The sequence below is a fragment of the Benincasa hispida genome, chromosome 7, assembly GCF_027475165.1.
Source record: "Benincasa hispida cultivar pf3 chromosome 7, pf3_genome.v1.1, whole genome shotgun sequence".
Taxonomy (NCBI): domain Eukaryota; kingdom Viridiplantae; phylum Streptophyta; class Magnoliopsida; order Cucurbitales; family Cucurbitaceae; genus Benincasa; species Benincasa hispida.
Window position 1 is genome coordinate 34,072,641 of NC_143484.1, and position 24,162 is coordinate 34,096,802.

At 31.4% G+C, this 24,162-nt stretch overlaps 1 protein-coding gene across 1 annotated transcript; it reads right to left on the reverse strand.

Annotated features, from left to right (window-relative positions):
- Positions 1-1,201: 1,201 nt before the first annotated feature.
- Positions 1,202-8,665, reverse strand: LOC120081557 (cucumisin-like). Its single transcript, XM_039036546.2, has 10 exons — positions 8,413-8,665; positions 8,114-8,202; positions 7,912-8,006; positions 7,334-7,580; positions 5,911-6,424; positions 4,460-4,563; positions 4,140-4,361; positions 3,904-4,015; positions 3,070-3,283; positions 1,202-1,951 (listed from the first exon to the last, which is right to left on the reverse strand). Exons 1-10 carry the CDS (start codon positions 8,527-8,529, stop codon positions 1,422-1,424), a joined length of 2,244 nt encoding a protein of 747 aa, XP_038892474.2. The 5' UTR covers positions 8,530-8,665; the 3' UTR covers positions 1,202-1,421.
- Between the last annotated feature and the right edge of the window lie 15,497 nt (positions 8,666-24,162).

A 24,162-nucleotide genomic window follows, 5' to 3' on the forward strand; every position in this document is an offset into this window, starting at 1 on the left:
GCGGCGGCACTGGCACTTTTTCATCATTTTGTGAAGAGTGTCGTGCTACAACACTATAACCACGACACTCTCACCTAGGGAAAGTATTGTTATTTTCTCTCCTATTTGAAGCCTTGGATATCCTTTTTAGCTCCTAATTGCTCCAAATTAACCTCAAACGACCCACAATACTCCGGAATGCACGTATTACTCGATATCTATAAATATAAACAATTAAGCATATAATTTCATAAACGGGCAAGATTAAATGCACTAAGATAGCATATTTTGGGTGGTATTAGCTAAGCACTTGCATGATTTTGATGATTATTATTAGTGTCCAATGATTAACTAAATAGATGGCGGATCTGAATACCTAAGCTACACTTTTCTCATTCATATAATTTGTTTCAATTCTCGCCTTCACTTTTTAAGTTATTTACGACATTCATTTAAAAAAAAAAAAAAAGAAAAAAAAAAAGAAGAAAAAGACTATCATAACCCCTATTCTTACCTTTAGAACTTTCAATGTTGATTAGAAGAAAACACAATGTTTCATCTTGATCAAGCCAACCTACTAATAGTACAGTTCTTGTTAGGTTTTGAGTTTATTAATTTATTTAGTGGTTGAAAAGAATTTGGCAGCCTATTCTTCCTTCAACAGCAGACCATGGAATTTGCAAAACACAGTGATAGATAAGAAAAAAGAATTATGCATTGTACATATCAACATATAATAGGAAGAGTTTGCACGTCATAGAACATATTGCTGACCTAATACAAAACATGTTACAAAATACGTTGCTCAAATTTGACCTATATATAATAAAATAACCCAATCATATTGCAGTGACAATTAGGAAAGGAATTAAGTGTATCATTTTTAAACATGACAACAAAATTAACCTATATTGTTTAAACTTTAGAGATTAAAAAGATCAACTTTTCAAAAACAAAAGATAAAGACACGACATAAACATTATGATAGTATAACTGTATATACCTAATGATTCCACGACATTTCAATTTTATAGGCGATAATATGTTGGTTGGAAGAAACAAATTTCTTGTATAGGGATAGGCGTACTCTAACAAATTGGGGGAAATCAATCAATATTTTCATATTCCTATAAAGATTTTAGAAATGTTGTTAAGAAATAATGAGCATGATAAATTTCGAGGTAAAAAATTTGATTCTATATTGTAAAAAAAGAAGAAAATATAGCAAATGAGGATTACTGTTATTACAAATATAAAATTGTGTACAACCTGAGTGCAGTAAGCCTCAAATCTCTTGATATGGCAAGACACATACAATGATAACAATTGTAGTCAACTTGTAACAAAGAAATTTTACATTTTGCACCACACACACAAGAGAACCAACCAATTTATTACCCAAGAAGTTCAGTTTCCAACAAAACACACAAACCAAATCAAGCTTAAGTTACAACATATACTGTAATAGGACTTCGCACATTGTGAGAACCATCACTCCACACCAAAGAAGCAGAGACTATAGATGGTGGATTAATAGTTCCACGAATTGTTAACGTGAAAGATTTCTTCTCTCCAAAGCCACTGAATGACAGAACCTGAGGGTTCACCGTGATTGTGAGGCCTTGTGGAGCGCCAAGAATCGTAGATCTATACGTTGATGCTTTGGATTCAACGTTTGTGAGAGTTCTTCTGAAGAATTGGTTGATGGATTGTGAAGGGGTAGAAGAAAGTGCAAAGGAAGGATAGTTTAGATCCCAAACTCTACCTGAATTGGCAGAACTACAAATACTATTGTCGTTTGAGAGACGTTGGACCATGGCCGTGGTGTAGCCTTGGCCACACAAGAATTTCACGTAGTCGAATTCATTAGCATCATAGACCAACCCTGGACTTATTGCCTTTAGTGGGTTGATTTGGCCTGCACCGTATGCGAATTCTGCTTGTACATTGAGTTCAGGATTCAAGGGAGTAGCTATAAAAAATGAATGGAAGAAAGTAAGTTACAACTATTTGTAGGAATAATGTATGGTTTTGTTAAAATTTGAAGAACATTGAACAAACCACTAACAACTATGAAGTTTGTTAGAATTACCGTTTTAAACTTTTAATTTGATCAATCACTTCACGTAAACTTTTAATTCAACCAATTAACTTCTTATAGTTCGTAAATTGTTGCCATCAGCTCTCTAATGTTAGTATTGATATATATAGATGTATATTTTGTGAAATTAAATTTAGTGGGATATTACTTAAATATATGAACAGTTAACTATATATATATATATATATATATATATATAACTCACAAACAAGGTAAACTTTCAATTTTGTCCCTAAACATTTATCAAAGTAACAATTTAATTCTTAAATTTTGGTTTATAACAATTTGGTCCCTACAATTTCAATTTTGTAACAACTTAGTCCCTGAATTTTGCAATGTAATAATCTAGTCATTGTACTTTAAAACTTGTAACAACTTAGTCTCTATTGTAGAAATTAGTATTAAGATTTAATGTGATTTCCTACATAAATAAATCGAATTAGATACACAATACCTTTATAGAATACAATATCTACATCATAAAATAATAAAAAATGACATCTAATTTTGATAAATTTATTTACATTAGAGACTAAATTGTATAAATTTAAAAGTACTAAAACTAAATTATTACATACTAAAGTTCAGGAACTAAATTATTATAAAATTGAAAGTACAAGGACTAAATCATTATAAACCAAAGTTGAGAGACTAAATTATTTCTTTCATGAAAGTTGAGGGACCAAAAGTATTTTTTAACCTATAAAATTTTGAACAAACTATAGAGGTTGATTACAGTAGGTCAACCTAGTTGAGATATTTGAGTGCACTTACTATCCCTTAATCATTTTGTATTTATCTCTAAAAAATTAACAAATTACATGTAGTTAATTGATGAGATTAAAAGTTCAGGAGTGTAATTGTAACCAGCAATAAAATTCGGAGGTGATGGATCACATTAAAAGTTAAGATATAGTTGTAATAAACTGCATAGTTCAAATGGTTCGTGCAATTTTGACTTAAAATAATGATTGTGTTATTGTCATTACCGGTAGTCATGAGAGCTGACTTAATTGCAGCGGGGGACCAAGTGGGATGGAATGTTTTAACGTACACAGCAGCTGCAGTGGCATGTGGGCAAGACATTGATGTCCCTGAAATTATATTATACATTGATGTCCTCGAATCGATTACTCCGCTAGAGATTGGTGCAATGGGAGACCATGCGGCTAGAATTTCAACTCCTGGAGCTGTCAAATCGGGCTGCATGCATGCAATAATGATCTTAGCTAAATATGAAAAATGTTATAATGAAAATAATGCACCAACATCTTAGTTTCTCCATCTTTTCAATATGAGACCTCACTAGAGATAGTACCTCATTGTATCATAATTGTTAGATAAACATGAGATTTATGAGAGAATTGTAAGATCTCATCATCTTTTTTAATGTAGGATCCTGATCAATCTGTCCTTTCAAGATTGTGTTTCTTTAAGTTCATCATTCTTACGTCGGATCCTTTTTTTTTGTTACATAATATATTTTTGAACTTTAAGGACTAAACTATATGGAAACAGTTTTGAAGAATTGCAAATATAACAAAATCTATCGTATATATCTGCTAGTACATTGGAGCTGATTGTTATATTTGCGACATTCCCAATTAGATAAACAATATATCTACAGGTTTCATCCCAAAACCTATTGTTTGGAATAACTCGTTTATCTAATAAAGAGTGTGAAATGATCTGTCCATTTTTTCAATGTAGAATCATCCATTGGCATCATATAAATTATTAAACAATTGCAATTCACTTCTTTTCCTCCGCAACCATTTTTAAAAGTCAATTAATGAAAATCATAAGGAGAAAAAAATGCAAACCTTGAGAATGTCCAATGTTTCGGGATTGGGACCTCTAGAGGAAAAGGAAACTATGAAAGGAGCAGATGTATCATTCACTGCACTACTCTTCAAAATCGTTGCAGTCGGAACTCTGTCAAGATCACAAGATCAATCTAAGTCAATATCGAAACATATAACGCCATCGACAGTTCAACTATCAAGACTCGTTAACATCAACGTCAAGATCTCAATTTTATGAAAATGTTGAAGTGTACCCGTTCGAAGCCATGTAGGTTTTAATGGCGTTGCCGTCCACCGTCTCGAGGTAGGAAGAAGGCAAGGGATAGGAATTTGAAGGATTCTTCACGCCGTTATCATTCATAACGACGCCAGCAGCGTCACTGAAATAAACGAATGATGAAGGAGGCAATACAGAGTCACAGAGAAGGATTTTTCCACTTACAAGGCTGCTATCAATTGAGTTTTCAGAGCAGAATCTATTTTGAACAATGTGTGAAAAATGTTAGTGAAACAAACCCTAAAACTCACTCTATAATTAAGAGTAAAATAACAAATTTTTGGTCCCTTTTGTTACCTGGAGATGGAGCCAGTAAAACCTCCAGCAATATTGGGAGCATCTCCAGCATAGATTAGAGGATATTGTTTTCCCCCAAGATCGAATGTGTTAATGGTATATCCCTGAACCCAATATTCAAAAATGTGTATAACCATCCAAATTTGTAGTTGTGTATTTTTACAATTAAATGTATACTCTTCACTTTACAAAAATAATATCCATAACTCAGACATGGAAAAACGATTAAAACAAAACCTTCTGTTAAAAGTATGTAATCTCGAGCAAAAGATTTGAGGTTTGAATATGTTAAAATAATCAAACACATGTTTAAATACATACATAGATTGCTAATTAGATCGACAAATGTTATTGTATTAATGGAGTTCGTATGGTGGAATTTAAGTATATATATATTAAAGAGGTGCACCACCGGGACTTCTAAAGTGATTACCCAATTTAGTACCACTTTCGTTTAAACGGTACTTAATTGCATAGTTCTGATGAGATCTGGATACATTAGTGCTGAAATATAAATATTAATGTTTTTTTTTTAAAAAAATTATTTCAAATGGTAAAACTGTTGAAAATATTTACAAGATATAGCAAAATTTTAGAACTATCAATGATAGATGCTGATAGACACTGATAGATTTAGATTTCTATCAGTGTCTATGAATATCACTGATAGAAAATGATAGAAGTCTATCGATGTCTATCAGCATCTATCATTGATTATTTTAAAATCTTGTTATATTTTATTAATATTTTGGTTCATTCTTCTATATTTAAAAACAATCATTTTTTAATGTATTTTTTTAACTAGTTAAAAATATATGTAGAATTTGTCATTTGCAAGTATGAGGAGCATAAAATAGAATTTGTTTACCAAAATATATAAATGCTTTTATTTTTCCTAAATTGTGTAAGCAATTTTTTTTTTTTTTTTTTTGTTTGGAGTACCATATTTTCAACCCATCGATCCCCATCACAGGTTAAACTCCAAAAACAAAAAAAAACAATTATTGTACATAAAATTTTTATCAAATAAGTGTATGTTTAGGAGTGATTATGCTGAGGTGTTCGCCTTTTTCTTTTTTTAATGTTTAAAATCACTTCAAAACACGATTTTCTTTCTTACAATATATGTGTGAGATGAGGGGAATTGAACTTCTTACTTCAAGATCAATAAGACAAACTTTATACCAATAGAGTTATACTCATATTAACTAAAACAAGTGTTTAATAACTTAAAACCAATTTAATATTTTATTTAAACAATTTTAAATAAAATTTTCATAATTTGATTTTTGAATGATTAAGAACACGTTTTGGAAGGAATTTAAAATAACAAAAGTGGTTAAAACTATTTTAGGATCACTCCCAAAACATACCAATAAGTATAATCAAAACATGGTTCATGAAAGGATGTTATATAGAGTTGAAAGGATTAGGACATAGGAGAGAATCACCTGATAAATATTCCTATTGCCAAGCTGCACTCTTGACACCAACTTTCTATCAATAGTGCTTGCAGCAACTGAAAGAGACCATGGAGAGAAATTTCTAATGGTGAAGTAGTCAGGACCATCATTTCCAGCAGAGTTGGAGGTCAATATTCCATGCTTCATGGAGTGGAAAGCTCCAATGGCGATCGAGTCGTTGAAGTAATACCTCGCCTCATTTCCCCCAACCGAAAGAGATATGATATCAACACCATCGGCGATTGCATCGTCGAATGCTGCAAGAATATCGGCATCGCTGCACCCATCGGACCAACATATCTTGTACACGGCAATACGTGCAGAAGGAACCCCTCCTCTTGCTGTGCCAAGCGCAAGGCCATACAAACTTGCTTGGTTCACAAGACCACCTGCCACGGTCGATGCCGTGTGTGTTCCATGTCCATCTGAATCTCTAGGACTTTGAATGTCTTGCGTAGGAAAATCGTTGTCGCTACGATATGCTCGAGCTCCAATGATTTTACTAACAATTAGTTTGAAGCATGTTTAATTAGTCATGCCAACACAAGAGTCAACAAACTTATCAAAATATATATTTTACTTTTCAATGTCTGTCATCTTTTATTTTAAATCTTCCTTCCTAACTATTTAAAGGCTTTTTAATTTCTTTTTTTGTGTATTGACCTTTTTTTGGATAGAGTTTGTATTACTTTGTAATTAAAAAAAAATGTAATTGTATATATTAATTTGAGTTGAAAATACTATTTATTTTAGTTTGATGATGAAATAGACGAAGTAGTTTCTTTTAAAAAAGAATTACTCATTTTAGTATATAACTTAAGCACATATGGCAAGTTACTTGATTTAAACTTATTTATTGATGTAGCAAATTGACCATTTAAATGTAGGCATAGACAATATCTCATAAACTTATAAATTCAAAATTCTTAGGTTCAATTATAAACTTAGTCCATATATAACATTTCGAGATTTAGTCTATACTTGGTTCATGAACTTTTCAAATTACAAATTTAATCTTTGAATAACAGTTTGATCTTTCTTAAAACTCACTAATCAATTAAGTACAAACTAAAATTGACCATTTAGTGTTTCATTAGATATAGAATTCAATCTTATGTCAAATGATTTAATTAGCTTCTAAAAATCTTAAATTTTTAGTACATTTATTAGGTCCAAAATTGAAACTTCAAGAATCTAACCAACACATAAGTGAAAGTTTAAAGACTTATTAGATATTTAAAAAAATTCAAAAACCAAATAGATACTAATTTCAAATATATAGAACTAAGCTTATAATTTAAGCTAATTTTTAACCCCATTATTAATTATTGTAGGCAATTCGTTGAAAATAATTTCCTGCCTAAGAAATAATATTTAAAATTTTTTAATAAACATTAATTAGTGTGTTTACTTGTTGCAAGTAAAGTTGGTAGAGGTTTGACAAGTGCCCTTCCATTTGGCAGGTGGAGGACCATAACCAAAATCACTGAAGCTAGGATTTTCTGGCCATATTCCAGAGTCCAAAACTCCCACTACTATGTTGCTTTCAACTTGCTTTACACGAGGAACATCCTTTGTAAAACCTATGAAATCCCATGATCTTGTCGTATGAAGATGCTTCTTTCCATTTGGAAACACAGAGACAACCCCCTCTTTCGCTGAAAATATATGTCCCAAAAGTTCATATAAAAAATAACTTTGAGGCCTAAATAGGATAAACAAGAAATTTAAAGGTGTTGGAATAATCATATAAACAATATTTAGGTGCATCCTGTACAGTATAACCTAATTTTTTTTATAATTTATTCAAACCGTACGAGTGAAAAAATAAAAAATATTTAAAGAAAGAAAAGTGTGTCATGTGTAAAATTATGATCGGATATGTATGAGTGAGCTGTAAAAAGATGAGTGTAGCTCAATATGCACCTAAGTATTTTTTTTCTCACATCTTTTTGCAACTGATTCAAATCACACACAGAAAAATCATACCTGAAATCGTACGAGCTTCTTCTTCGGTGAGCTTCACCACGAATCCATTGAAACTTCTCTTGTAGCTGTGGAGTAGGGATTCTGGAGCAAAATTGCTAAAAATATAAAATTGAGTAAATAAATTTTAAAAAAATTATATTATATTATATATTTTCATTCTAATAAAAAATTTATATATGAATTGTGAAAATTGAATATGAACCTCCCAGTGACTTCTTTCAACATTCTCATATGATGGGAAGGAGTAGAAGCTGTATCCTTTGGCTTGTTCCCCATGTACACAATATAAACCTGCATAAGAGTTTTACATAAGTCACCATCTAAATTAATTTAGGGACAACAGATTAGAGCAAAAAAATAAGATCAACTTTATGTCATTTTTTTTTTTTTAATAAAAGGCTCTTCATTCATTATTTACTTTTCCCAAAAACCACAAAGCAAAAAAAATATATATAATTTCTTCAAAATTAGTAGACATCTATGTTTATGAATGTTTAACACCTTTCGACCATCCTTGTCGGAATCGGAGCTAGAAACGAGTAGACTAGAGACGAGGCTGAGGACAACGACGAGCTTGAAGATTAGAGAAGAAGACATAGTGTTTGTTGTCATTGCCATGAGTGTAAAAAAAATATGCTTATGAGAAGTTTAAGAGGAAATTTGAGGGAGTGGAAAGGAAAATATTGAAGCCTTTTATTTAAGCTTGAGGAAAGTCATATATCCAATTAATAACTATACATTATTCTGTCGAATCATCTTGGAAATTCTTTGTCGATTACAAAATTGATATAACAACCGACCCTTTCAAGCATTTTTGCTTTAGTCAATCATATATTGAAGAACTTCAACTTCTAGAGTTAGGAGAGAGGGGAAATGGTCTCTTGAGAATATTAGAAAAAAAAAAGGAATGAATAAAATAACAAGCACACGAAATTGCACGTAAATAACTTGTTTTAATATTGTTTGAATTGGTCGAATATATGTCAAAGATTAATCATTTGGCATGTAGATATATCTTCTTTTGTTGTATGATCTCACCATTGAAACATTCGTAATCACCCATGCTTAAATCATCCATATAAAAGTTAAGGTCTTATTTGATAATTATTTCTCTTCTAAGTCTTATTTGGTAATGAGTTTGTTTCTAATTTTATTTTTGTTTTTAAAATTTATGATTGTTTACTCACTATTTTTTTTACCTTTACTTTCACCTAGTTGAGATATTTGGGTGCACTTATTAATCTTTCTATCCTCTAGTATTTTGACAATATACTAGAGGATAGAGGGATCGAGAGGTGCATCAACACATCTCAACTAGATAGACACATATATAACACCCTCATCATACTCCAAACGCAAAAAGTGATCCATTCATTCAAAACAAGTTCAATGAGTACAAGATAAATGTACAAGATTGTTGGAGATTTGTTGTTTATCTTTATATTTTTCTTTTCTAAGGCAGTTACTAGTGGTTTTGCAGTTTTCATAAATGAAGTCTTAACATCTGCCTCAAATATGACTAATTCATGCAGAATATTTTATTTTTCTAATCTGGAATTTATATGCGGAATATTTTTCTTTTCGAATTTGGATATTTTCAATAGATATATATTGTTTGATATTTTCCTTTTTTATGGCACAAACTTGTTTTGAGAAAAAGGAATTTTTTTTTTTCGGAAATCCTTTTGTTAATTGGCCCCAAAGGAGAAATGACATTCATTTAGGCCTGCTACATTTATTCATCATGAGAGTGTTTCTTTAATTTTGGTTGTTGATTTGTGCAACATGGTGCTTTAATCTTTACTCACGTATTCCATTGTTCGTATCCATTGGTTAAATCATTCAAGAACTTCAAAATAACTTTTGTCTTAGGAGGAGCCTAAGGCATCCTTGAAGAGAAGGGATTCTAGGTCTTAGGGGGATGTGATGACTTCATTCTCGAAAAGGAGTTTATGGAGAACCTAAGATTTGTCAGTGAAAGGAGTTCACTAAATTACAATGAAGATAATCAAGCAAATAGGAGTCTCACACACTGTCCGAAGCCGAAGTATTCAACACTACATGAGTCACTGTAGTAGTCTGTGTATTGCAGATAAGTACTACATTGTGATTGCTTAACTCTTTAATATTAGTGCATTATCTTTCTTGATCACACTTCTCTCAGACATAGGTGGTTTATCATGGAACTGGTTATTAACTCCACGTACCTTTACTTCTTTTCTTGTTATTGGTATTTTGTTGTTACAGTTCTTGTCAGTTTTTTCCCTTTATTATCCTTATTTCGAGTGACAAGTCATCCTATTGCTTTTTCAATGTATCAGAGTGGGTGACCTTTATCTCAAGTGCTTCAATCATAGACAGAATCAAAGAAGGTGGTTTCATCACTCGTCCCTCTATTCTAGACGGAACAAACTATTCATATTGGAAAGTTTGAATGACTGCCTTTCTGAAATCAATTGATAGTAAAACATGGAAGGTTGTTGTTACTGGATGGTCTCATCCAACCACCAAAACTGATGATGGAAGAGAAATATTAAAACCAGAACTACAATGGTTTGGAGCTAAAGATGAGGCATCTTTAGGGAATTCTCTTGTCTTGAATGTCATATTCAATGGTGTTGATCACAATATATTCAAAATAATTAATACGTGTGTCTCTACAAAGGAGACGAGGGATATATTGTTCGTTGCTTATAAAGGAAGTTCGAAAATTAAAATTGCAAAGAGGAAATTATTGACTTCAAAGTTCGAGAATCTCAAATTGTTGACTTTTAAAATTGCTCATGCTATCAGTGATAATTATCTATCATCGATAACATGCTATCAGTGGTAGCTTCTATCATCGATAACGTGCTATCAGGTAACTTCTATCATCGATAACATGTTATTAGTATTAGCTTCTATCACTGATAACATGCTATCAGTAGTAGCTTCTATCAATCATAGCCACTAAACACCTTTTTGCCCCTTTCTTGTCCTTTCCAAACATTTATAAGTCATTTTTCTTTTTGATGATAGCTTCTATCACTGATAAACATGTTATTAGTGATAACTTCTAGGCATTCCACTTACATTCTATTTCGATATTCGACTTTATTAATTAAATTCACTAAGTTGGTTATCAATGATAGATTTCTATAAGTGGCTACTAACTATGAAAATATAATCAAAGATTATATTAGTGGTTATCACTGGTAGACTTTCATTTGCTATTTATATTTATTATTTGTTATAATTATCAAATATGTTGATTGGCTTGTTGATGTTAAGTCACTTATGAATTGAGTACTTTCAAATCTTGGATACAAAACTCAACTTCATAATTCTTGTAAAAAAAGGGAGAAGAAGAAAAAATTAAAATAAAGTAAAGAAAAAAGTTTAAAAATAAGAGAAAGAGAAGAAGCAAAAATTGAAGAAAGGAAAGAAGATTAAATAGAAAAAAGGAAGCAAAAACCAGAAAAATGAAAGGAAAATTAAAAAAAGAAAGAGAAAGAGAAGAAGTAGAAAATTAGAAAAAGAAAATGAAATAAAATAATAAAAAAAAGAAAAGGGAAGAAGCAAAGATCAGAGAAAGGAAAGAAAATAAAAATAAACAAAAAGAATAAGCAAAAACTGAAGAAAGAAAATAAAAAATAAAGGAAAGAAGCAGAAATTGGATAAAGAAAAGAAGAAAAAAGAAGAAAAAAATGAAAAAAAAAATATTGGAGGGAAGAAGCAAAAATCGAAAAAAAGAAAGAAAATAAAAAAACTAAAAAAAAAAATGTGTGCAACAAGATAAGACAAGGAAGGGCGAAATTAGAAATTAAGATTGACTATTAAACTCATTCATATTTGCAAATATTTTAAAGATGTAATATATTTTTAGATTTTTTTTTCTCTTATTCTACTATTTATTACAAATATCCAAGAAAAAATGAGTGTCTCTAAATATTTTGAAAAACAATTTGTTTTCTTAAAATTTTGGAACAACAATATTCAACAAATTGATTTCTATATATTAGCAAAATTATAGAAAATATTTACAAGATATAACAAAATTGTTAAAAATATTTACAAGATATATTTTCAAATGGTAAAATTGTTGAAAATATTTACAAGAAATAACAAAATTTTAGAAATATCAATGATAGATGTAGATAGACTTCTATCAGTATCTATCAATATCACTAGTAGATACTGATAGAAGACTATCAGCGTCTATCATTGATAATTTTAAAATTTTACTATATTTTGTAAATATTTTAATTTATTTTTTTATATTTAAAACAACCCATTATTTATATATAAATATAAATTTGAGTTACAATAATAAGAGCTCTATCTTCGGTCTAAGTTGACCTATATATGCATACGTATGTTAATTAATTGACAAGTTTTCCAGCAGTTGACCTTCATTTAATTGCAACTTTAACTTTTTATTACATATAATTGCAGCTTGTATGATTAAAATAAATTCAGTTGGCCAAGGTATAATTTACTACCAATTAAATTATTGGTCAGCTATTTATTCCAAACAAGAATAGGATATACTAATTATTGTTTATGTCTCTTACGGTCACATGTATTTTATGGAGATAATTTTTTTTGGAAAAAATCGTTCGTAAAATAACCAAAAATACAAGAATAGGCCAAAAGGCAACCAAACCTAAGATGAGCACAACAATTTGTTGAAGATTACATGTTTGGTCTCAGAAATTTGAGTTTCCTGTCTATTTGGCCCCTAAATTTTTTAATTGAACATTTTCGATCATGATGTTTGAAAAATAGATTTAAATATCTCTAATGGATAAAATTTTATCGTTAGTCAAATAACGAAAAATGATGTAGCACGATGAATTATCTAATTCTAAAGAAAGAGACGAAATTTATTGACAATTTTTATTTTCTTCTTCTCTCACTCTCTTCCCGTCCCTTTTTTTCTCTCCCCTTCACTACCCCTTGTCATTAAACTTGATTCTCTCTTCTGTCTTTCTTCATTTTGTTTTTTCTTTTGAAAACCTCCTTTTTACTCCCAGTACTCACAATAAAAAATTTTGGAAAAAGTTTTTCCAATGTTTTGTAAATTTTAAGTGAGGAATTAATCCGGAAAAAAGATCTTGATCGGAAAAAGAAGAGAGAAAATGATTTATAACATCAGCCATAGATTTTGATTAAAGAATAAGGAGGAATCCATTATTCTTCTTGTTTAAATCTTGTGATTCTTTTCCTTCTATATCAACCTTAACTTCGAGGATCATATATGTTAGAGAGGTAGAATTGATTATATATTTGTTTAAGGTTGCTTGTAGTTGTGTTTTGGGTTTTTTTCAGTGATGTTTCAAAACATGTTCCACAAGATACTGATTCTGCAAAATATTTATTTCCTTATCCAAAATATTATGGATTATTATTATTTTGGGATGCTTCCTTTTCTACCATCTGCCAATATTAATTACGTATGTTTTCTTTCTTCCGCTATGCTTATTTAAGAGCAAGCTTTTGGGCTTGTTAGGGTTGTCACTTGCATATTGAGATTTAAGGAAAATTGCATTTTTATAGTGTTCACCAATGTCCTTTGTAATTTTGATCGTTGTGAAGCAAGAAGTTTGAGTGTTACTTTGTGACATGTTGTATCATTGTTCTTGAGTTATTCGAAGCAATCTTGAGAAGAGTTCTTGTCCTTAGGGGAGCCTAAGGTATTGTTAATTGAGAAGTAGTTCTCATTCATAGGAGGATCCTAGTTGATTGAGTAGGAGTTGTCATCCTTAAGGGGATCCTAAGGCATTGTCAACAAAGAAAGAGCTCTGAAACTTAGGGGAGCCTAAGTGGTTCATCACTAATATTCAAATACTTAGAAGGAGCCAAAGTTCTTCTGAGATAAAGTCTCAAATCCAAGGGAACTAGGTGATCAACATAAGTTAGGTTCTACGTGTGTCACTGTAATTGTCATGACTTTACAGCTGATAAGTGCAATGTTTAAATGCTTGACTTTTCATATTAGTGAATTTATCTTTCCCGGGCACACTGTCCCTTAGACATGATGGGAAAAACCTCCCACTTCTACCACAGAAATAAGCAAAAAAAAAAAAAAAAAAACAACAGAGAAATTAAAAGAAAGTAATAAAATGAAAACATAAGAATTTACGTGGAAAACTCCCAACTCGGAGAAAAATCATAACCTACTAGAAAGAAATTCACCATGTGAAAAATTATTACAATCACACAGAACAATTCTCTCAGTTTATCCTAATTATAAGAGCACTCTTTCAAAGATTTTATACTACTCACACATTTTTCCCATTCTCAAACTAAAGAATACATAAAGGGAATTTAACTAGAGTTAGTACACCGGAGCTTAAAGTGTTTCTAACTGGGACAACTGAAAACCAAAGGCATGGACTCCTTTTATAGACTTGGATCCTATGACTTTCCTAAACCTTTTCAACGTAGGACAAACATGACTTTTATAAATCTTTTCAATGTAAGATAAGCTCATGACTTTCCTAAATGTTTTTTATGTGGGACAACCGCACTTCTAATATTTTGCCAAAAACCTAACAAATTCCACATTCACAAGATATTTGAAGAATCCACAGCTTCTGGAATATCAATTATCTTCACCAATAATCATAATTCTCATCCCATAGAATCATAACGTACTTCACATAAAAAGTAGACCACTTGGAATACCGTCTCCCAAGATTTTCCTTTTTCATCACATGTCGATAAACCTTGTTAATATTTATGGTGCAACTTTTACTTAGCTCACCTGGAAGTCTTTCAGCCATCGACATAACTTCCACCACACACCTTGTGTAACTATTGTGTCAATGTCGTGTGTAAATTTATGGAACTGTTAATATCACATCCTTTTATCAAGGTAAAGCGAACATACCACCAGGATGAATTTCGTCTTCTTTAGAGGAAGTCACCATCTTCTTTGTTGAGAAAGACACTATCAACATGCAATTCAGAGTCCTTTGATGAACCTTTCTATTTTTCATGTGCCAAAATTGTTTGCATTCCCAGCAATGCCTATCTTCTGCTCGAAGATTTTCTTCTTGAAACCTTTGTTGGAATCACTGTTGAACTGCATTGGGCTACCATCATCGCTTAACTTGTATTTGTGTAACCCAAATTGTATCAACACATCCTTGACTTGTACTTACCATAGACATACTCAGAGATTCAAGAAAGTACGAGCCTGACGCTCTGATACCACTTGTTGGGAAAAACCTCCCACTTTTACCGCAGGAATAAGTAGAAAATAATAGATAAATTAAAAGAAAGTAATAAAATTGGAAACATAAAAATTTACATGGAAAAAATTCCCAACTCGGAGAAAAACCAAGACCTACCAGAAAGAAATCCACTATGTGAAAAATTGTTACAATCACACAGAATAGTTCTCTTCCCTGATCCCAATTACAAGTGCACTCTCTCAAAGCTTTTATACTACTCACACTTTTTCCACCCTCAAACTAAAGAATACATAAATGAAATTTAACTAGAGTCAGCGTACCCAAGCTTAAAGTGTTTCTAACTTAGACGACTAAAAACCAAAGGCAAGGACTCATTTTATAGGCTTGGAGTCCATGACTTCCTAAACCTTTTCAATGTATGACAAATATGACTTTTACCAAACAAGGTTATTAATCTCTGTGTGTTATCTGTTTATTTAGTTGTTGGTACTTTATTTTTTGTTTATATGATTGCTGGAACAATCTATAGAACATTCGTGTTCTAAGAAACGAATCACCTTAATTTCAATTTAGAACGCCATTTTTCAAATGATGGGAATTAAAGTGCCCATTTTCAGACCTCAAGGACTAAATTGATGTTTGCTCAAATCTAGAGATTAAAAATGTATTTTATCCTAAATATTAAATATACGTTTTCATTTATAACTATTTAAGTTTCGTTTTATATAAACATAATTTCATTTTTTGTTTTTGAAATTTATGTTTGTTTCTTTCTAATTTTTATATTTTGATTTTAACCTATTAGGAAGAAAATACTTCAATTACTATTCAATTTCAAAATATATTAGATAACACGTGGTTTTTTTATCTTAAAATAATTGACAATAAGAGGAGTAACACATTTATTTATATAGATTGTGAGATCCCAAGGAGATACTCTTAAAGATGGTATCTCTTTGTGTTCACTATTTTTGGATGAGATCTCACTAAGGGGTGACTAAACATATGTCTAATTTTAAAAAACATTTTTGAAAAATATCTAAACACAATTTCTATTTCAAAAATGTCTAAACTTAAAATATTTAATTAAAATAGACGATAATTAGTTTAAAATCTGGACAAATATACGCTTCTAACAACTAGGGGAATTCCAGAGTATTTGAATGTAAAATCTAATCCAAAAATTAAAAATTCGACGATTAGAATCTAATATAATAACTCAAAATAGCATGAATGAAGAAAGATTTAATAGAATAAAATCAATACAAAAAAAAATAAATCTAGATTTCATAGATTACAAAATTAAAATGAAATATCAAACAAACATTAAAACCTTTAACAACCAAATGACATCTTTATGGGAAAAAGATAATTAAAAAAATAAAGACATGAGAACAAAATCGAAATTGATTTTAAAAAATATATTGATAACAAAATATCCCTACTGGGAACAAATAAAAGGTTTACAAGGCAGTGTTGTTCTCACATGGAAGATCTTTCTTGACAAAATAAAAACTTAGAGATCGAGTGAAAAGAAAAATCAAACTTTTTCAAAAACAGAAAAATACCAAAAAAAAAAAATAAAATAAAATAAAACCTAGATCATAGCCACAAATACAAAGTGTGTACACTGCCCTAATTACTGAAATAAATAAATCTAGTAATCTAGTTTACAAAATCAAAATGAATTAACTCATCTAAAAACAAAAGGCAAATAATATTTTTTGGAGAAAAAAATAAAGACATGATTGGAGAATCATAATAACAATTAAAATTCTAACTAAATATAAGGTATGCATGTTACTCCTATTCTTATGAAAGATTGGTGACAATGTTAGAAACTCCACATTGAATAGTCCTTGCCCACCTAAATAAGGTATACATTCAACTTTATAACCCTCGAACCCATGAATAATTACGTTGACATCCAACACAATAATCCTCAAATCCATGAATAATTACACTGTCTTCCAACACAATAACCCTCGAATCCATGAGTTAAACTAGCATCCAACTGTACAAATACACATGCTTTATGCTTTTTTTTTTTTTTTTTTTTTTTTTTTTTTTACCTTACTCGTGTGCTATGAAGCACAGACACAGATACGGCTACACGATACGGATACAATCGGATCTGGCGATTCTTCAATTTCTAAAAAACCAAGATACGGATATGTCTAAGGATGGTCATTTTTTTTTAATTTTTTTTAATATATATATTTCTAAAAAACGAGGATACTGATACGTTGAACATACATTTTTTTTCTTTAAAAAATTCTAGGATATAGATAAGTTTAGCATACAAGTTAATAACAATAATACAAAATAGAATACAAACACAGAAATACAATACAAAAAAAACAACATCTAAGATGTTGAAGTACAATAGTTAATAAAATGCAATAGAAAAGTGACTTATATTGCAAAGAAGAAGTAGAAGATTAGGCAGAGAAGTATGAGATAAACGAAGAACTTATTGTTGAAGATATCTAAATGGTTTATATTTTGGTGGATTTTGTGGGAACTCAAATATGAAGATGACAATTAGATAATTCTAGTATAGGGTTTGGTCCGTTATTTTTTTTTTTCTTTTAGTTTTGGACTCAAGTAGTGAGCTTTTTAAATAGGTTGCCTAATTTTAGATTGGGAAAGATTAGATGAGTTATTTGTCTTTTTTTCTTAAAAAAAAAAATACGTATAGAAATAGATACGTCAAATCGCATGTTAGATACATATCTGGAAAGTATCTGAAAGTATAGATACGTTAAATCAAGTGTCAAATACGTATCTGGGAAGTATCTGGAAGTATCGGTATCCGATACGTGTCTGATACTGATTCTTTGCCACATAAAGTATCTGTGCTTCATAGTTGGTGTGTGCTGCTTGCCGTCGCTATCATAGGTAGACAATTGTATTTGAGATATTGTATATTGACTACTATACAAAATCCAAATAAAGGATTTTGGGAGAAAATTTAAATAAAGGATTTTGTGAGTTTTCTTCTTCATAAAGTCGTTGCTGTCACTAAGATTCAATGCAACTCTCTCACATGACTGAATATGCAACTGTTGCTGAAACCAATGTCGTAGTACTTGTTTGCACAAAAAAGCTTGTATGTGCTTGCATGCATAACCAGAGAAAAGAAGATGGAAATAGACAGTTCAATTTTAACACCGTAATTGTGTAAAAGAAGATAACTCCCTACAAAAAATGGCTCAATTAAGCCCAACACAAAAAAAGATAAACTTACCAAAACTTAGGAACACAACTAAACTTAGCATGAATTCAACCATTAAACTTTTTAAACATATTAAAAACGAAACTTAGCATGCCCATAACTTATAAATAAATCAATTGATGAATAAGCTTGTGTGAAAAAATCCACTTTAGGAGTTATATTGAGACAACCCAAGAGAAATTTTCCTTATTCAAATCATCTACAACCACATAGAGCCTTAAAGTAAGTACACCATCCTTTCATCTTAATACACAGGTCGCAGATATCTACATTCTCAATCATCCTTAATCCCCCTTCAATTTTATGCTAAATTTATTTGCACAAATTTGATCATTTAAGCATCCAAACTTATTCACATAAAAATGATCAACAGAGCATCTCAACTAATATAATCATCATGCTCTTCCCTCAATTTTATACCACTCTCTTTAGAACAGAAACATAAAACGAATTCATCTTGATAACTAATCAAACAATACAATCACAAAATAAAGCTAAGATCCACCTGTCCCAAGTCTAGAAATTAGCTTAGAGTTAGAGAAAAATAGAACACAATCACATTACCTAAACCCTACGAGTAAAATCCATCAAAATTCAATTAGGAAAATCAACACAACCGAATGAGAAACGAAAAGAGAAGAAACAAACCTCTGCAATCGGGGAAGAGTTCAATGAACCATGAGTAGAGGCAGACTCCATCAGAAGATCAAATCTACACGTCTTCACAAAAGATGTCATTGACAAACCAAAGGGAGCATAAGACACAAATCATCAATTATTATGTTATTTATAAGAGGAGAATCTTGAATACTATACTAATATGATCAACTAAAATATGTCGATTTTTAGTATATGGAGAAAAATGTAAAGTTCAAAGTATAAGAAACCATCTCATTTGATGTTTGAGAGACTGAAACATTACATTAATTAGTAACTGATAGCACCGAAAATATGTTATCTAGCTCCGCTTAATTCAATATTATTCGAGGATTTTATGTATTTATTATGCTATTTTGGAGGTATTGGGCACCTAGAAGGTAGAACAGAGCATTAGTTACACGAATCAAAATGAAGCTTAGTTACATCAACCAAAAAAAAAAAAGAAGGCAAAAATTACCAAAATGCCCCTAAACACAGCATCACAACCCTCCCCTTTACACTAAAAGGCAGTAGTGATACATCAAGGAGCATTGCAATGCTGCATTGGAGAGTCGTAACACTCTGAAGTCTAGATATGCGATGAATTCTATCAGCGTCGCGTTGTTGCACTCTATTGTCATGGTGCTATGATAAGAGTGTTGCAATGCTGCATCCAGCGTCGCATCGTTGCACTCTATCATCATGGTGCTATGATAAGAGTGTTGCAATGCTGCATCCAACATCACAACGCTCTGCCAATTTTATAAATAGGATTTTTGCAGTCCAGGTCAAGGGGATTCCACCATTCTGCCGACATCAGTTAATTCAACACCGATTTCTCTCCTATTTTATTCTCTTGAGAATGTATCAAAACACTACCCTAGCGTTTTTCATGAATATTATGGGCTAGGGCAATTGTTTCTAGCTTCGGTTTTGAGATTTTTCTACCTATTTGATGTATTTGTGAGTTTTCGAACTAATTTATTGTAATTATTAGATTTGATTATGTTCTTGAATTATTATGATTGTAAGATTGGATGCTTGAGAATTTTATAGTTACCACTTTTGATTGAACATTTGATATATGATATTTAATCTTGTGTTAATCAACTTGAAACTAGGTTAGATTAGCTTGCAAATCATTTAGATGAGTGTTGTTCTAACCACCATAGAATCAGGTCCATCGAATATTTAATTAAGGTTGTTTGTATTAAATATTCAACCTAATTTTGTCATAGATGTTATTGCAATTAGGCCAACATAAATTAGCATGTTGTACATGGATTTAAATTGGACAAATTATTTGATTAGGTCGAATTAATTGGTTGTTACAATTAATTTGGTTAGATATAAATAATTTCTTGACTCTAGTAATGAGAATCCTATGATTGAATCCATTGCATACTGGAATTCCATTGTAACCCAAGCTAGACTTTCTCAAATTGAATTTCATCACTTTACCTTTATTTTATGCATTTAAATTTCTCTTGCAACAAAAAAAAAATTAAAAACCCCCCTTTGGTTACCCAGGGATTGAAAACACTTTAATTGAGAAATTTGAGGGCTCTATGAGTTCGGCTCGTGCTACTGTTGGGTTGTATGTTCTAAAACTCGTAGTTTATAATGTTAAACATTTTTCTATTATCAATAAAGATGTTATTGACATTTATTCAATAAAACTATTGTTGAATGCGTAAATTGTACTTGTATAGACTAAATCTAATAAACTAAGATCCATGACTATTACACAAATACTTGAACGTTATGTGGAGACATAAAGATGGATCAAGTTCGAGTAAATAGCCAAAACGGTCTATAGTATATGAATAAGGTTGGGTACCTTATTCTGGCAATACTATCAGACATAGCCCATTTCGTAGATAGTACAAACGATGTGATCCTGAATCATTTATGTAGAGACATGCGAGTGGAGATATCATATGCAATAAGTTTGTATAAAACTAGGACCAAGAAATAAGTTACTCTTACTTTATAACGTTGTTTACTGTTTAAGACTGACTATTTCAAATCAATGACCTAGGTAACTCAATCTGGATCCTTAGCTAACTATGAACTCCTATTTATTCGGGATTATCCTTAGATTTGCATAGGTGAAGGTTGACTCAATAGTGTCGGCTCAATAAACCTCCCATTTCAGGGGTAAGATCAGGTAGATAACTGGAGACATAGGGTGCCAGATGGAATTCACTCCTACACATCTCTAGAGATAGTAAAGAGGTTGTTCTCTTAAGTGCTAAATCTAAGTCTTGAACAAGGGGTCCCACCCTCTCATTGATCCGAGAGGGACACAGTTTAGTGATTGGATCACAAACCAATTGTTCATTAAAGGATCAGTAGGACTTAAAGAGTAAGATGTAATTTCAAGAGTAGAACAATATTTGACCCAACCGTTATTATGAACAACTTATGAAGGATCGACTTATTAATTATGGTTAAATCAAGTGGACAAAAATATATCTACAGTGAGGAGAGTGCAACAATAAAATTATAGTGGTGTGTCTCGTTGGTCAACGAATTTTGATTAATTCAGATTCAAGAGTTTAACCGATTAATCTCAAATCGTTGGAGCTCATGATCTGTAGGTCCATACGGTCCTTCTACTAACTCGTAAAAGATTAAACCTTGCATTAGAAAATCGAGCAAATTTGAAGTATTCAAATTTGAAATTAGGGTTTGAAATTGAAATGTTCAAATTCAATCTAGGGTTTGGATAATTATATTTGATATAGTTAAACGACTAAATTTATCGAAATTAAACGTAATTGGAGAGTTTAAAATATTTAGATATCGGTTTGAATATTAATTACATGCATATGATTCAGGTTTGAATTAGGTGTTTTATTAATTTTATATTTAATATTAAATTATTATTTAATTAATTAAATAAATTAAATTTGTTTAATTAATTATTTAAAATAAATCAATTTCAAATTAAGAAATTCAATTTTGGAATTTGAACTTTTTTTAATTTAATTAAATTGAATTTGGTTTAATTTAATGAAATTGGATTTTAAAATTGGAAAATATTTAGTTAGTGGAATAATCCATCTTTTGGAAAATTGAAGTGGATTAATCCACATTTAAATACCTAGCCCACTTACTAATTCCATTTGAGGTGTCTTTTGACTGAATGTGAAAGTGCTTGCATGAAGCTTTGGATAAACCTTCAATTTCTAACCATTGAAGAGAAAAGCAAAAATCAAAATTTTGGTGAAAAATTCTACAATTTTTAAATGCGTCCATGAATTGCTTCGTGGGAGTGGTCCAGTTCGACAGGTTTGGTGGTCTTGGGTCCGGTTTAAGTCTAAATTAACCGGTTTAGGCTTCTTTGAAGCTTTGAAGTGTTGGTTCGGGCGATTCGAGTCGGTTCAAGCGATCCGAAGGCAACTTCAAGCTGTTTTTTTATTTAATTTTGTAATAAATTAGTTTCTGCTTGCTTAGGGTGCCAAAGTTGATCCTCATAAGTGTTGTTTAAATATTTTATGCGTGTGATGTATGTTATATTTAAACTAAACATGTATGTGCATATTGTATGTCATGTAGATTTAAAATTTCACTATACGAGAGCATGTTTTCATGCATTAATATATGTTATAAATTGGTTGTAATGTATATAGTAGGCATGATTAGAGTTTCGTAAGATTAATATAATTATTATATTAATGAATGGAATGCTAAAGCATTTGTTATAGCATGTCTATGGTTTTATAAAGGTTATAAAATGAGTTAGACATTTTAAAATCTATAGCGAATATAATATGCATGCTCATCTAGGTTTATGTAAGCTTCTTGCTACCCTGCACAAAGAAAACAACCAACCAAACGCAAGAAAACAGAAAGAAAATAGAGGAATGCAGAACACAACAATCAGGATGCTCTTTATTTATCTATAAACTTCTCCTTTTAGTCTCTCTTGATCACTTAACAACCTCTTGGAAAACACTATCCAAAATATACCAACACTTCTCCCTAATCCTTCTCGACTGCTGACCTAAAAGAAGAAAAACGAACAAGGACTTCCCCAGAACCTTAGAGAGAGCCGGGAACTTCTCTCCTCTCAAAAAGCCTACACAGCTTTCAGCAAATTCTTCTCTGCCTCCTCTCCCTTACGTTCTCTGTCCTTTATAACGGCCTTGTGGTCCCCCTCTCCTTTTTCTCCAACATTCTCTTCCTTGGCTTCTTTGGATAGTTGTTCATTTCCCTTTTTACCCCTTCTTTTGTAGGTGTAAATAACTTGTGGCCTTACAATACCTCTCTTCTCGAAAAGAACCTTGTCCTCAAGGTTGAAACATGGAAATTGTTGGTTCATAGCTCGAACATATTTCAGGTTGCCTCATTTTTCGACATTCCCTTCCATTTGTCCAGCCATTCATTTGTTGCAAGATCTCCATTCCATCTTACTCCCAGTATAGTCTCCGGGGTCGTTTGCAACTCAAATTCCTCAGTCAAAATGGGTGGATGTTGTTGTACCTGATGGCCTTGTCCTAATTTCATCTTAAGCTGCGATATACGGAACACATTGTGTACTTCAGCTTCGGCTGGCAAGGCTAGTCTGTAGGCAACTTCCCCTACTCGTTCAATTACTTTGTAAGGACAATAGAACCTCGGTGCCAGCTTCTCACTCCTTCTCCTTGCCAATGATTTCTGTCTATATGGTCTTAATTTCAAGTAAACTTCTTCTCCAACTTCAAAAATCAATTCTCTTCAATATTTATCTGGCTGCTTTTTCATCCGGTTTTGAGTAATGGCCAAATTTTCCTTCAGTGTACTAAAAGTCGAATCACGTTCTTGTAACTATTGTTCCACCGCATTGTTGAAGGTTCTCCTATCTCCATACATGACTAAGGGTGGTGGAGGCCTACCGTAGACTGCCTGGTATGGGGTTGTCTTGATCGAGATGTGGAAGGTCGTGTTGTACCACAGTTCAACCCATGCTATCCATTTGTTCCATTTCCTTGGTTGTTTATTACAAAAACAACGTAGGTAAGTCTCTAGGCAGCGGTTCACCTTTTCAGTTTGCCCGTCCGTTTGAGGATGGAACGACGTACTCCTTTTTAATTTAGTCCCCATGGTACTGAACATCTCCTTCTAGAAGTTACTCAAAAATATTTTATCTCTGTCAGTCAAGATTGATAAGGGAACTCCATGGTGTCGTACTACTTCTTGGACAAA

What these genes read in the sequence shown, in the direction of transcription:
- LOC120081557 (XM_039036546.2), bottom strand. Translation starts at nt 8,529, where the DNA reads ATGGCAATGACAACAAACACTATGTCTTCTTCTCTAATCTTCAAGCTC. An exon ending in GCAATAGGAATATTTATCAG is followed by an intron (nt 4,564 to 5,910) that starts GTGATTCTCTCC and finishes TATTGGGTTCAG; the next exon opens with GGATATACCATTAACACATT. An exon ending in TTTACTGGCTCCATCTCCAG is followed by an intron (nt 4,362 to 4,459) that starts GTAACAAAAGGG and finishes TGTTCAAAATAG; the next exon opens with ATTCTGCTCTGAAAACTCAA.